At 51.2% G+C, this 14,928-nt stretch overlaps 1 protein-coding gene across 3 annotated transcripts in view; it reads left to right on the top strand.

Moving 5' to 3' along the window:
* The window catches only part of EFCAB6 (EF-hand calcium binding domain 6), a 309,283-nt gene extending 294,785 nt beyond the window's left edge, over positions 1 to 14,498 (top strand). For all 3 annotated transcript variants that reach the window (XM_005567057.5, XM_065522029.2, XM_074003581.1), the window contains 5 exons: positions 2,355 to 2,585; positions 5,074 to 5,242; positions 7,756 to 7,940; positions 12,309 to 12,458; positions 14,299 to 14,498. In XM_005567057.5, the coding sequence (XP_005567114.3) occupies positions 2,355 to 2,585; positions 5,074 to 5,242; positions 7,756 to 7,940; positions 12,309 to 12,458; positions 14,299 to 14,421 (858 nt within the window). In that variant the 3' untranslated portion in view covers positions 14,422 to 14,498. The remainder of the gene's footprint in view (positions 1 to 2,354; positions 2,586 to 5,073; positions 5,243 to 7,755; positions 7,941 to 12,308; positions 12,459 to 14,298) is intronic.
* The last annotated feature ends 430 nt before the right edge of the window (positions 14,499 to 14,928 follow it).

The raw sequence follows: 14,928 nt of genomic DNA on the forward strand, positions 1-14,928 counted from the left end.
TTTTTGTATTTTTAGTAGAGATGGGGTTTCACCCTGCTGGCCAGGCTGGTCTCAAATGCCTGACCTCAGGTGATCCTCCTGCCTCGGCCACCCAAAGTGGTGGGATTACAGGCGTGAGCCACCGCACCCAGCCTGCACCACAGAATTTAATTAGGGAGTTGGCCAGCCCCAGCCACCCTGTTAGAAGAGGAGGTCCTTAGGTGGGAGCCCTGGGATTGTCTCCCGCCAAGCTTCGTTTTCACGGCGTTTGTCACACACACACCGACCTCCCTTGGTGTTTATCCTTCACGGCATGATCTTCCGCCTCCTTAGCTCCGAGTCCAGCTCAAACAGGAGGGCGCAAGGCTGCCGGGTCCTCCCCTGCGGGGCTTGTCCTCTTCTGCTCCGAGAGAGGGCCTCAGGAGAAGGGGTCAGAACAGGGTTCCGCCCCTTCCATCGCTCTCACCTTGAAGCATCCTTCCCCTGGGTCTCACCAGTCTGACCATGTGAGTCTCTTAGGAACTTCAGCCAGTGAGCAAACATGTATCATGTATTGAGCACCTGCTGTATGCCCCTTTGCCAGATGTTTGACACTTAAAGTTGATTCTCAGAGGACCCTGCAGGGAGCTTCCAGGCCGGGAGCGGTAGGGGAGACACTACCTGCAGAGGCGGTTTTGGCACCACGAGGGAAGGTGTCAGGGGGGCTGTCTGCCCAGTGGTTTTGGCCAATGGTCCTGGAGTTCACAGAGGTGGCGGAGCTGATTCCTGTCTGGCGGGTTACCACACTTGGCGCTGGTGAGGTCTGAGATGCCGAAGTCACATCCTCAAGGTCCCCTCACTTCCCCACTGAATGGTTTTTCCTCGTTGGTCAGAATGCAATCAGCATGCATCTACACGTGTAGTAAAATGACGTCAGACTGCCCCTGCACTGCGCCCATGCCCACCTCCTGGTTCTGCTGTTTTCACTTCAGACAGAGCCTTGGGAGCAACTGCAGGAAGGGTGCAGGGACCTCACTGTACTGTCCTTGTCACCTCCTGCAAGTCTCTAGTTATTTCTAAATAAAAAGTAAAAAGATAAATTGAGAACCTTGTCCCAAACTAAACCTTTCTGACTTTGCACCTCTCCAACCCCAACTTCCGTACCCCTCCCTGCTTCTTCTGAGGATTCAAATCAAGCCCAAGACAGTCACTCTAATTTGCTTTGGAAAACCCCAGTGGAGACCCAGAAGCAGCTCTGTTTCTGGCAGAGCCCGGGCTTCCAGGGGAAAGCGCAGGATGGGAAGGAAGGAACCAGGGTTTGAGCCTCCCCTCACCTCTCTGGAGGCTGCCTCTCCATCAGCTGTGCTGGAGGCTGGGGCTCCATCAGGCTTTCGGGGCTGTACAAAAATCAAGTAGGAAGGAGTTGCCTTTCTTTTTTTTTTTTTTTTTTTTTTTGAGACGGAGTCTCACGCTGTTGCCCAGGCTGGAGTGCAGTGGCGCGATCTCGGCTCACTGTAAGCTCCGCCTCCCGGGTTCCCGCCATTCTCCTGCCTCAGCCTCCTGAGTAGCTGGGACTACAGGCGCCCGCCATCGCGCCCGGCTAATTTTTTGTATTTTTAGTAGAGACGGGGTTTCACTGTGGTCTCGATCTCCTGACCTTGTGATCCGCCCGCCTCGACCTCCCAAAGTGCTGGGATTACAGGCTTGAGCCACTTCTTCTTGGCTCCCTGAAAGCCCTCCAGTCACCAAAATGGCCCGTTTAGGATGCATTGAGTCATTTTGTTCTATCTGCATGGTGTGTGGTTTTGATACAGTCTGTGGCATCAGACAACAAAAATACAAAGCCATAAACCGCTCCCTGGTTTTCCAAATGCCTCCCTTTTCATCTTGTGTGAAGACATTTTTTGCCCTTAGGGTGAAATAAATCGTGGATGCAAATGCAGGGGCTGAGGGCTGCGTCACCTGGTGAGCTGTTTGCAGAAGTCAGGTGTACCTGGAAGGGTGAGAAATGAGTCTGACTGGGCTTCCCTGGGACGAAGGTGGGTGGAGGCTCTGATTTGCATTTTCTCCCAAATGTTCGAATACACTGCAGCTCAGGCACTGTGACTAATCACAAGATTTAATGGCCTTAAAGTGCTCACTGAGGGCCCAATTCAATTAAAAAATGTCCTGCAGAAGCCATGAATAATCCTCTTGTCTTTGCTTTTCCAGAGTCTTCCTGAGGCCTCCGCCAAGCGAAGGCCAAATGGGCGTTTATTTTTTAAATTTTCTTCTTCACCAGTCACGTGAGCGCTCACCTCCTGCGAGGCCGGCCCGTCCCACTTCTCTCTGGCACAGGTGCGACGCTGCCTGTGTTTGCACTGACACCTGAGAAATGACTTCTGCTCCTTCTCCAGTTTGACAGGCTCTGGAACGAGATGCCAGTCAATGCCAAGGGGAGGCTGAAATACCTGGACTTCTTGAGCAGGTTCAGTTCCGAGAGAGCAGCCACACCAACAGCCACTGGTGACTCAGCCGCGGCCCAGAGAGGGAGCAGTGTCCCCGACGTCTCGGAAGGCATCAGATCTGCCCTCTCATTGCCCAATCAGGAGCTGAGACCAGGGTCAAAGTCGCAGAGTCACCCCTGTGTGAGTTCTCCTTCCTGCCCCGTGTCCCAGGCCACCTCATGCCACGTCCACAAATCCCACTGGGACAGGGACTTCGGGGGCCCTGGTGTGGCCTGGCGTTGAGTGGCGGGTACTTAGCATCCAATCCCTGGGAGGGGGCAGACGTGGGGATAGGAACGGTGGAGGAGTGGGATGGAAAGGAGGCAAGAGTGGGTGCAAGGTGGGAAAGGGGACGAGAAGCAGGGCAGGAGGCACCTGGCGGCAGTGCAGTGGTGCTGCCGGCACCTCTGTGCAGAAGGCAAGGCCCTGTGGTCATCTGCGGGCCGCTGTCCCTTGAGGCAAGTTATACCCATTTTCCAGTTGAACAAAGTGAGGCTCTAAGAGGCATTCTCGTGTGATCTTGGTCCCTCGGACGTGGAGCGACCTGATTTTAAGCCCAGGCCTGTCAAATTACACTGCCTGGAGCCCTGGCTGAGCCACCCCAGGCCTGGGATGGAGGAAGGTGCCTAGGCTCGCCAAGGCTCTTTTCTTGTCTGCAGGAAGGGATGGCAACGTCTCAGGACAGGGTGGTTGAGAGAATGCCACACCATGCACATGAAGCCACCATCCTTGTGCGTGTCCTTGACCTTGGCTAGTCCATTCTCATTAACTCCATGCAAGTTTGTTGCACACCTACTGTGTGCTGGGTATTTTCTAAAGCTGAGAATGAACTAAGCTTCCTGCTCTTGTGGAGTTTGTGTTCTTTTAGGGGATAATAGGCAAGAAAAGCAGTATGCATAAGTATTTATTACATTCAAAGGCGGTAGGTAGAGCAAAAGGAAGGGGGTCAGGAGCACCCCAAAGATGCCTGTGTCCTAATCCTTGAAAGTTGTGACTGTTGTCTTACATGGCCAGGGAAGTTAAGGTAGCAAACAGAACTGAAGTTGTTAATCAGCTGGCTTTGGGGAGATTATCCTGGAGTATGCAGGTGGGCTCAGGGTAATTACATGGGTCTTTAACTGGGAATCCAGAGGCAGAAGGCTCAGGGTTAGAGAGATGCAATCTGAGAAAGATTCCACTTAATGCTGCTGGCTTTGGAGAGAGAGGAAGGGGCCACAAGCCAAGGAGTGTGGGAAGCCTCTGGACACCTTGATTTTAGTTCAGTGAGACCCAATTCAGACTTCTGACCTCCAGAACTGTAAAGATAATAAGTTGGTGTTGTTTTAAGCCGCTAAATTCATGGAAATCTGTTACAGCAACAGTAGGAGGCTGGAGGCCTGGAGGCTATGATGAGGACTTTGGCATTCACTTGAGGGGTATGGAGCCTTTGCTTGTTTTTAAGCAGCAAAGTGACATAATCTAAGGGACTCTTTAAAGAACACCCTGGGTCTGGGCGCAGTGGCTCACATCTGTAATCCCAGCACTTTGGGAAGCCGAGGCAAGTGGATCATGAGGTCAAGAGATCAATACCATCCTGACCAACATGGTGAAACCCCATCTCTACTAAAAATACATAAATTAGTCAGACTTGGTGGTGAGTGTCTGTAGTCCCAGCTACTCGGGAGGCTAGGCAGGAGAATGTTGTGAACCCAGGAGGCGGAGGGTGCAGTGAGCCGAGATTGCACCACCGCACTCCAGCCTGGGTGACAGAGCGAGACTCCATCTCAAAAAAAAACAAAAAACAAAAAAAAAACACTGGATGCTGGGTGTGTGGGTCGGTGAGGAGGTCTAACAGAGGCGATGGTGGCTTGGGATGGGGTGCTGGGGAGACTCTGGATGTATCTTCAAGATAGAGCCAACAGGATTTCCTGAGGGATCAGATGTGGGATGGAGAGGGTGAGGGAGAGTCAAGCAAGACTTCTAAGGGTTCAAGCTGAGCAACTGGAATAAGGACCTAATTATCAACTGAGATGCAGGAGGCTTGGGGATTTGGGAGAAAAACCAGGAATCCAATTGAATTGCATAAGTTACTAATTTAGATAACCACTTGTCAAGGGGGCCTTCAGGAGAAAAACCTGGGCTAGATTAGATCCACTCCCTTGTTTTTAAACAAAATACAATAAAGCAAAGAACGACCTCATACTCGGTCCACATAATGTCAAAATAACAGATATTCTGTGAATGTTTACAGATTGGATATCTCGTGCCCACAACAAGTAAATCCCTTTCTTGGATAAGACTCTTCCACCAGTGAAAAATATGCCATTGTCACTTCTCACACACACACACACACACACACACACACACCAGGAATATGTTTATGTCATATCTGTGTAGATTTGAACCTTAGCTATGTGGTTATTTCCAAAATTATTTTGCTTATTATGGCTTGGCACAAGTACATATAACCCACCAATGGAAATAAATGCTACGTTGTAAAATCATCATCTATGTTTTATTCTTCATTTTATTTCTGGGCTAATTCTGCCTCTAAAATTGTGAACCTCAAAACCGGAGGTAGTGAGGTATTTTTGATGACTTCCGTTTTAAATCTTAAGTGAAAAGAGCCTTTTCTTTTCTTCCCTGCTAGACTGCAGCGAGCACCACTGCGATCCCGGGCACTCCGCCCTTGCAGAACTGTGATCCCATAGAGAGCAGGCTCCGGAAGAGAATCCAGGGCTGCTGGCGCCAGCTCCTGAAAGAATGCAAGGAGAAGGACGTGGCCAGACAGGGGGACATCAGCGCCTCCGAGTTCCTGGGTTCGTTTTGATTCTATCCCCTTGGTGATATGTCGTCAGCCCCTGTGGCAAGAGGCTGTTCCCACTGGGCACAAAGCCACACCCGGGTGGAGGCCAGGGAGCAGCAGAACAGGAAACCGGTGGGAACTTCTGGGTGGGCTGCGCAGTTGACTAAACAAAGGTGCCCAGGGAGGAGGATTCTGACCACCCGGCCCTCCCAGCAGGGGGCCCATCTGCATGGTAAAGTCAGCGCTGCACAAACTCTGAGCTTTGGAAATCACAGTGGTTGCCACCCTGGGCAGAGTGTGAATGTTCACAGACTCTGACTGCAGAAGGAAATGGAAAAGGTGGAGGAGGGCGAGATGAAGGGGACACTCCTGGGGCTCCATTCCCATCAACATCCACTCTTTGATGTTGTTTTGTTTTTCAGCATGTATCCTTTCATAAACTTTGAAAATTAAACCAGTGGGATTTATACTTCCAGTAAATGTTGCGTCTTGGTTTTTTTTGTTTTTTGTTGTTTTGGGGTTTTTTTCTGTTTATTTGTTTGTTTTAGAAACAGGGTCTCACTGTCACACAGGCTGGAGTACAGTGGTATGATCTCAGCTCACTGCAACCTCTGTCTTCTGGGTTCAAGTGATTCTCCCACTTCAGCCTCCCAAGTAGCTGGGATTACAGGCATGCATCACCATGCCTGACTGTCTTTGTATTTTTCGGTAGAGACAGGTTTTACCATGTTGGCCAGGCTGGTCTCAAACTCCTAACCTCAAGTGATCTGCCCACTTCAGCCTCCCAAAGTGCTAGGATCAGGTGTGACCCAACGCACCTGGCCCAGTTACATCTTGTTGATGCAACATTTACATTATGGGAAAATACATCTGACCATGTCACTCCTTGGCTTTTTAGCTCCCCTCATACATGACTAATATACAGACTCCTTTTAAAGGAAAATGTTTTCTTTGAGAGCTTCCAATATTAATATAAATTACATTTATCATAATCATGGCTTTAAAATGCACAAATGAAACCAAGTGTAAACTCTTTAAGTTAGAACCTATTAAAAAAAACACTTGGAAATTAAGTATAAAAAAATCTGAAATCAGTAATATTCAAATGTTGTTCCACTGATTTAATGTAACATGTTTTGCTGAAGCCAAAACACGCATGTTGGTTGTTGTATGCATTGGAGTTCCCCCCTTTTTTTTAGTTAATTCTTTGATTTTGAGAGTGATAAGCCTTCACTGTGTCACTGTCCTTATTGCTATTGCTGGTTTTTTCTTTTTAACCATGAACTCATTTCAGCCCCCGCTCGGTTATTGTGATAGGCTTGTCAGACGTTAGTCACACATCCAAACTTCAATACCGTCAAAAAAAGCCAACTGCTTTCCAAAGGTCATTCTGTATGTTCTCCTCACTGCTGATGGCCTTCTGTGAGTCGGAGCATCAGAGGCATGTATGGGCCAGTTCCTTGGGGTTCCGTGGGCCCCCGCTGTATCCCGGAGGGCACCATGACCTGCTGCCACTTCCCTCTGTGCAAGGGCAAAGAAACCTCTGCTTCTAGAATGTGCAGCAGCCTCTCTTGGCCTGGCTTGGCATGCAGGTGTCGTTTGCCTGGGGTTGGCTTCCGCGGGCCTTCCTCATTTGCCTCAACAACTCACACGGCATTCCATTCCCTGACACTCTGTTCTTTCAGGATGTCAAAGCAAAGTCTAGTCTATGAAACTTAGACTCAAATCTTATCTTACATAAGCCTCCTTCCATTATGAGTTGTCACTCCCAGAGAAGTGTTGTCTTTACAACTGGCAGGAGAATGCGGCACGAGGATGAGTGCCAAGCATGGGGTGTGAGCCTTGCTGTTCAGAGGTTCCGGTGGGCCAGCCTCCCGGCAACCCTCAGCACTCCCCGTGGAGCATCCATATGCACCTGGTCAGAAAGCCGGACTCAACCCCTGAGGCTGCACAGCTGTTATCTCCTAAAGGTGGTCCCTGTATCCAGAATAAGTTTTATGTATTTTTAGATCATCATTGGAATGGAAACTTAAAGTGGGAATTTGCCTGGCATAACAGACACTAGAGAGCTTGTGTCCGGTGCTGTTAGGAAATGCTTGGTCATAGGGCCGAGTCGGAATTCCCTCCCCACAGTCCAGCCCTGGCCATGCTCACTAAGACCTCAGGGAACCTTCCCCTGCTCCTCGCACACCTGGCTCTGCCCTGAGTCGGCGGAGAACGACCCCTCACCTACCTCTCTGCGCTTTGGTCGTAGCTCCCGTAGTCTCTGTCCATAAGCTGTGACCATGCAAACACAGGACAGTGTGGGCCAGTGGGACTCAGGGCCCCCTCCCTGCAGCACTTAGTTTGTCGCATGTCTGTCTCCACGTATGTCCAGCCACCAACCGGGAGTTCTTTGATGTGAGGACCAAGCCAGGACCTGAAGCAGAGAAGGTGCCTCAGCAAGTGTTGAATGAATGAGTGAAGAATGAATGAATGAATGAATGAATGAATCGCCACCAGTTAAACTGCCATTTTTGTCTGTAGCTCTTGTGGAGAAATTCAACCTGGACATAAGCAAAGAGGAGTGTCAGCAGCTCATTATAAAATACGACTTAAAGAACAACGGGAAATTTGCATACTGCGACTTCATTCAGAGCTGTGTCCTCCTGCTGAAAGCAAAGGAAAGCTCGCTGATGCAGAGGATGAAGATCCAGAACGCACACAAAATGGTATGTTGTCCATCCGTGGGAAATGTGGGGCCAGGAGGAAAGGGGCGCTTTCATTTTTATTTTCTTATTTTTATTTTTTTCAAGATAGGGTCTTACTCTATTGCCCAGGCTGGAGAACAGTGGTTCACGGTTCACTGCAGCCTCGAACTCCCAGCTTAGGTGGTCCTCCTGCTTCAGCATCCCAACTAACTAGGACCATAGGCACGAGCCACCACAATCAGCTAATTTTTGTATTTTTGTGGAGATGGGATGTGTTCGTCCATTTTCACGCTGCTGTAAAGATACTACCTGAGACTGGGTAATTGATAAAAGAAAGAAGTTTAATTGACTCACAGGTCCACATGGCTTGGGAGGCCTCAGGAAACTTACAACCATGGCAGAAGGTGAAGGGGAGGGAAGCATGTCCTACATGGTGTCAAGTAAGAGAGAGAGTGAAGTGGGAACTGCCAAATACTTTTAAAACCATCAGCTCTCATGAGAACTCCCTCACTCTCACAAGCACAGCAAGGGGGAACCTCCCCCGTGATCCAATCCCACCAGGTCCCTCCCTTGACAACTGGTGATTACAATTTGAGATGAGATTTGGGTGGGGACGCAGAGTCAAGCCATATCACAGAGTTGTGCCATGTTGCCCAGGCTGGTCTCAAACTCCTGGGCTCAAGCAGTCTACCCACCTCAGCTTCCCAAAGTGCTGAGATGACAGGCGTGAGCCACCACACCCAGCCCCGTTCTTGGTAATTCATTGCACTTGCAGATCACCTAGCTTCACAGAAAAGGTGGACTCAAGAGACTCTAGGAGGCTAGAGCCCAGCCCAGCCCAGCCCAGCCCTGCTTCCAGCCAGGACTCATCTGTGAAATGTCCCCGGCCCTGCTGCCACCTGCCCATAGACCCTACTCAGATGATCTCTATTCGCATGTGATACATGAGCAATACTTAGTCACCCCATTTCCTCCGTCACTTAAAGAGGGCCAGGCAGTTGTCAGGTCAGCATGGGACAGCCAGGGTCTGTTGAAGGGGGCCCAAGGCCCGAAGCCTGTGTGCTGGGGGCTCGCACCTGGGAGGCAAGGGCTGCGGTAAAGACAAGGCCTCTACCAGGCTTTGGGGATACTGAAAACAGCTCAGAAATGTACCTTCTTGGAAGTAGTTTAAGATTTTCTTCCTCTCCTTTTAGAACCCTATAAGGGTCTGGAGGGCCCAGAATGGGAAGCAGCAGCCTAGATCCCAGGATTTCCAGCTGTCCAGGTGGCAGACACCTGGTTATGGGGCTCTTCCCAGAGGCATCTGTGTGACCAAGGTCTCATACAGTGCCCTGGAGGCAGTGCCTGGTCAGTTAACCCAAAAGACAAAGTGAGGGGTGGGGTGGGTCACAGCACTGGTCAACATTGGAACTAAAAGGGTCTTCATCCGCCAGCCATTTGAGATGGGGCCAGACCCTTTCCTCTGAGTGTGTGTGGTGGATGGCGTCTCTCGTCATCATTTTCGGTGGAAACTACACCCACCATGCATCCTCTACAGTTTTTCTGTTTCTTTGAAGAGGAATGAAAACCTAAAGCCACTTAAAGGGCAGCTGTTGGCCGGGCGCGGTGGCTCAAGCCTGTAATCCCAGCACTTTGGGAGGCCGAGACGGGTGGATCACGACGTCAGGAGATCGAGACCATCCTGGCTAACACGGTGAAACCCCGTCTCTACTAAAAAATACAAAAAACTAGCCGGGCGAGGTGGCGGGCGCCTGTAGTCCCAGCTACTCGGGAGGCTGAGGCAGGAGAATGGCGTGAACCCGGGAGGCGGAGCTTGCAGTGAGCTGAGATCCGGCCACTGCACTGCAGCCTGGGTGACAGAGCGAGACTCCGTCTCAAAAAAAAAAAAAAAAAAAAAAGGGCAGCTGTAGGGTTCACAGTTCTTCTAGATTTTTACCTTTGATTCTCAGCCACTTACAATTTCACAATTGAAACCCACACCCAGTGCCGTCACGGCATCAGCTCCAGCCCTTCCAAAACACGAAGCCAAAACGTGTTTTTAGTACTGAATTAACACTGAATTGGGTTACGTTGAATTAAATAACAAGTACAAGTACATCTGGTGCTGTTGATTTGAGGAACAAACACAGCTGATTCCGACCACCTTATGACCCAGCTGGAGGGACCAGAAGTGTGGGGTTGACAGCCCTGGTCCTGCCCCCACCTGGCCCCGCTCCCCACCTGCCCCGCTCCCACTCACCCCACCCAAGGGCCACGCCTGCCTGGGCCACAGTGGTGGGACTCTAGGGAATGGAGAGTGGGTTAATCCAGCCAAAGTTAGGTAGAGGCCATGCAGAAAGTTTCTTCACAGCTAGACTTGCAATTTTGTGCAAAATCAGGTTCTGTCTTAGCCTAGCTTCTAGTTTAGACAAACAGGAGCTAGTATCAAAAGGTAAGACCAAGTTTACAAAAAAAAAAAAGATGACTTAGGACAGTTCTGCCAGCTGAATTCTTCTGTGCACAGAGAAAATTCCATCCCATTCCATCCTCACGGGAGTCAAGAATGTGGAGAATATGGAGACGCATGGCCTGCAAGGCCTCCATCAATTCCAGCCTTCCTCCACCTCTCTGGGCCTCAGTTTCTCCTTCTGGAGATGTGTGGGGCTCTAAGGGCTCGCTAGGAGGCGCGTGGGCTTCTGCGGAAGAGCACACCAGCGCCCCCTTCTGAGCCCTCCCCGGTGAAAGGGGCCACCCAGCCCCCGGCTTTCAGCCGCACTGTCCGTCCTCAGCAACCCTGCAAGGCTGGGGTCCGAGTGCGGTCGTTTTAGGTGCTGCGGGTCAGCCCACAGAGACTGCAGCCCTCTCCCCGCACCCCTCCCAAGACACCACTCTGTGGTTCAGAAGAGTCCTCCCACCCCGCCCCCTCCTCAAATCCCTGCACCAGGCTGGCGTGGATTGAGAACTGTGGATTGAGATTGAACGCTTTCCAGGAGAGAGTAGGCCCCAACATGGTCCTGGTCACAGCCCTCGTCCCCTCTGGCAGCTGCCAAGGCCGCCACCATGTAAGTGTGGAGGTCAGGTCAAATGTCTCCCTGCAGAGAAGTTAAAAAGCTGACTTCATTTTCTGGTAATTTGGGAGCTTTCTGCACCCCATTAGGCAGCCGAAAGATGTCCTCGGGGGAAGGCAGCTTGAGCGCTGCCCCTCCCTACAAGGTGGGTCAAAGGTGGGGGTTCTGGCCAGGCTGGTGGTCCTGCTCTGTGATCACTGTGATGAAAACTAGGTGTAGGAACCCCACACCCTCTCTTCCCCACCTGTGGATCAGGGCACATTGGCAGCTCATGAAACTGTGGGTACCTGGGGAGCTCACATCATAGGTGCCAAATGATGTAGAAAAATGAAAGCAGCTTAACCCTGTCTTACATAGTGTTGTGTTAAAATTCAACTTTCCCAAGATGTGTTACGCATTGTTGCCTACCGTTCACCTCTGTGATATTCAAACACATTGGGGCTAAATCATGTTCAAATATCTTGTTTTCAATCTAATAGTACCTAAATGAAGTAATCACAGTGTAGTGTTCTAATTACTAGATATAATTACAACCTTGTGATTTTTTTTTAACACTGTTCATTATAATAACCTACTAGAAAACCCAGACTGAAATCTCTTTTTTTCCTCAAACTATTTTCTTTTTTTTTTTTTTTTGAGACGGAGTCTCGCTCTGTCGCCCAGGCTGGAGTGCAGTGGCCGGATCTCAGCTCACTGCAAGCTCCGCCTCCCGGGTTCACGCCATTCTCCTGCCTCAGCCTCCCGAGTAGCTGGGACTACAGGCGCCCGCCACCTCGCCCGGCTAGTTTTTTGTATTTTTTAGTAGAGACGGGGTTTCACCGGGTTAGCCAGGATGGTCTCAATCTCCTGACGTCGTGATCCACCCGACTCGGCCTCCCAAAGTGCTGGGATTACAGGCTTGAGCCACCGCGCCTGGCCCAAACTATTTTCAAATTGGCCTGTATCTGCCCGGCCATCTCCTTGCTTTCTCTGAGAGGTGGTGTGGCCTGAAGTGTGTTGGGGTCAAAGCCCAAGTCACTTTACCTCCGGAGTCTCCATTTCTCAGTCTGTAAAGTGGGGATAGAGACCTGCCTTCTTTCCGGGTTGCCGGTGGGGAGGTGTAAATGAGATGGCTGATTTAATACATGTTTTTAAACAGCCCACACATCGACGCGTAATGGTCAGGGGGCTGGTGCACATCTGTTAGGAGTTCTGCTGGCAGGCTCCCTCCCAGATTGAGAGCCAGTGGAGCAGGTGGGGAGGTGAAGACAGAGCAGGGCTGGGTGAGGCAGAGACGAGAAGGAGCCCACCCCGATCCTCCCATTCGAAAGCTCCCTCCTCACCCTTCTTGTCTTGTGTTTAGAAAGACTCCGGCGCTGAGACGTCATCTTTTTACTCTGCTCTGCTGCGTATTCAGCCCAAAATTGTGCACTGCTGGAGGCCGATGCGTCGCACGTTCAAAAGCTATGATGAGGCTGGAACGGGGCTGCTAAGCGTGGCAGACTTCAGGACGGTGAGCACAGCTCTACGCTCAGTGCCTCTGCAGGGAGCAGCTGCCAAATGCCAGTGGCCAGAAACTTCTAATGGGGAACCCTCCAACCCCTATCGAAGGCCCGGTGTGACCTGGCTGTTTCAGACCTCACTTCCCTGGGACCCCCAAGTTATCCAGGCCTGAGTCCACTTGCCTCTCACCTTCAGACCTCAGGTTCTGCTTCCCAAAGGTTTCTGGAGCCCTGCATGGATGCCCCATACCTCCATGGCCAGCTCCTCAGGGTCAGTGCCTGAGCCCAGGTTCCTTAAGGAACCATCACTGCTGCTGCTGCTGCTCCGAGCCCTCACCCCACATCTGGGCTCTCCTGCAGGCTCTGAAGAGCATCTCTGACCTATGTTGGACCTCCCAAGGGGCCTGCAAAGTGAGCCCCACCCCTGCAGTGCACAGTGGGGCTCCACGATTGGGCATCTGTCTCGATGTCCCTGGGTGCCCTCCATGTCCCACCCCCCTAGCCTAACAAACGCCCTGCAGTGGTTTTCCAATCCACATTCATGTTGCTCTTTCCTTCGGGGTTAAGTATAAATGTCAGTCAGGGATCCTCCCTATGCCCCATGCAACGAAAGGAAGGAAGGAGGGCAGGTTCTGTTATTCCCTTCTGGCAACTTCCCAGGAATTCGGGTGTGGTGCTGGGAAGGGGGCAAAAGAAACCTTGCCCTCCACAGAGTCGCAGATCAGATGGTGTAATTGAGGGGCTGTCTCAGACACCAGGCTCAGCTTCCTTTTCTGCCTTCATCCCATGGGGCCCAACAGCCAGGCCCACTGACCTCAGCCCCATGGGACCTCTGGGCCATTTAGCCCATTTTCCAGTCTCCTCCTGGAAACAAGTTATAACGCAAATATGGATAGGAAATGTATGACCTCATCTTTATATATTATGAGGGTCTGTCAGGATTTGTTTCAGCTTCACATAATGGGGCAAAAGATAGCAGCTTAAGGTGAAAGTCTATTTCACTCCCACATAAAAGAAGTCCAGAGGTAGGAAAGTCAGAACTGGTGTGGTGGCTGGACAATCATCAGGGACCACATTTTTGCTCTGCTGTTCTCAACTCCTGGCTTCCTTCCTGTAGGCCACCTCAGGGTCCAAGGTGGCTGCAGGAGCCCCGGCATCACAGCCATATTCCAGGCAGTCTGCAGAAAAGCAGGAGAGAAAAAGGGCATGCCCCACTCCTTTAAAGGAGGCTTCATGGGTGTTCTACATAACATTCTTACTTGGCTTCTCAGGCCAGAACATACCTAGATGCAAGAGAGGCTGAGACATGTTCCTGGTTAGCTGGACACACAGGAGCCTGGGAGAAAGTCAGGCTCTGTAACTGAAGAGGAAGAAGCAGTCAGTATTGGGTTTACCACCAGCAGGCTCTGCTCCGGGCTGTGTTACGGTCTCATCACAGCAACTCTCTGCACTCAGCACCCACTGACCCTGCCCTTCGCTGCCTGGGCGCACCCTGAGGCCCCGCCCCAAGTTAGAGCTGCATGGCCGGGTCTCCCCTTGAGCCCCCACCTCTCTGACCATCAACCTTGTCTGAACATGTTGAACAGCCTTCAGCCCCTCAGGGAGGCAAAGGTTTAATAACCTCCCATCTCCTCCCGTTTCACTCCCAGATGCACACGGGGCTGCCCTCGGGGGCTGCTTCCTGTTTGGGCAGAGGTTGAGAGGGCATAGAGAGAGTGCACAGATGGGAGGGTGACATCGGAAGTGGGGTTGGCGACCAGGTGGACGTGTCCCCCAGCCCCTTCCTGGCAACCTGCCTCCTTAACCAGGGCCCCAAACAAGCCTCAGAGGCCCCTTTTCTGTGTCTTCCAGGTCCTGAGACAGTACAGCATCAACCTCTCTGAGGAAGAGTTCTTCCATATTCTGGAGTATTACGATAAGACGCTGTCTTCAAACATTTCCTACAATGACTTCCTCCGGGCGTTCCTCCAGTAGACACCCCTGCCATGCACGCAGCGGGACGACAGCCACAGGGCCTGTGTCAAGACTAATAAAATCCTATAATTTGGGGATTTCATGAATTTTCAAAAAAGCAAAGCCCAAGCCCAGCCCGCCTCTCTCTGGGTCGGGGGTAGGCACGGCTGCCCTGGGTTCTGACATAGGATACTTGCTCTCCAGGCACCAGGTGCTACCACTGTGTCTTGGGCACTCTCACTTGTTAGTCTGAACAAATAGTCTTTGCAAGAATGATTCTTGACACTATAAAAGAATTACTGATGCTAACATTTTTTTTTTTTTTTTTACACGGAGTTTGGCTCTTTTGCCCAGGCTGGAGTGAAGTGGTGCTATCGGCTCGCTGCAACCTCCGCCCCCTGGGTTCAAGCAATTCTCCTGCCTCAGCCTCCTGAGTAGCTAATTGTTGAATTTTTAGCAGAGACAGAGTTTCGCCATGTTGGCCAGGCTGGTCTCGAACTCCAGACCTCAGTTGACCCACCCACCTCG

Source organism: Macaca fascicularis, chromosome 10, assembly GCF_037993035.2.
Source record: "Macaca fascicularis isolate 582-1 chromosome 10, T2T-MFA8v1.1".
Lineage (NCBI taxonomy): Eukaryota > Metazoa > Chordata > Mammalia > Primates > Cercopithecidae > Macaca > Macaca fascicularis.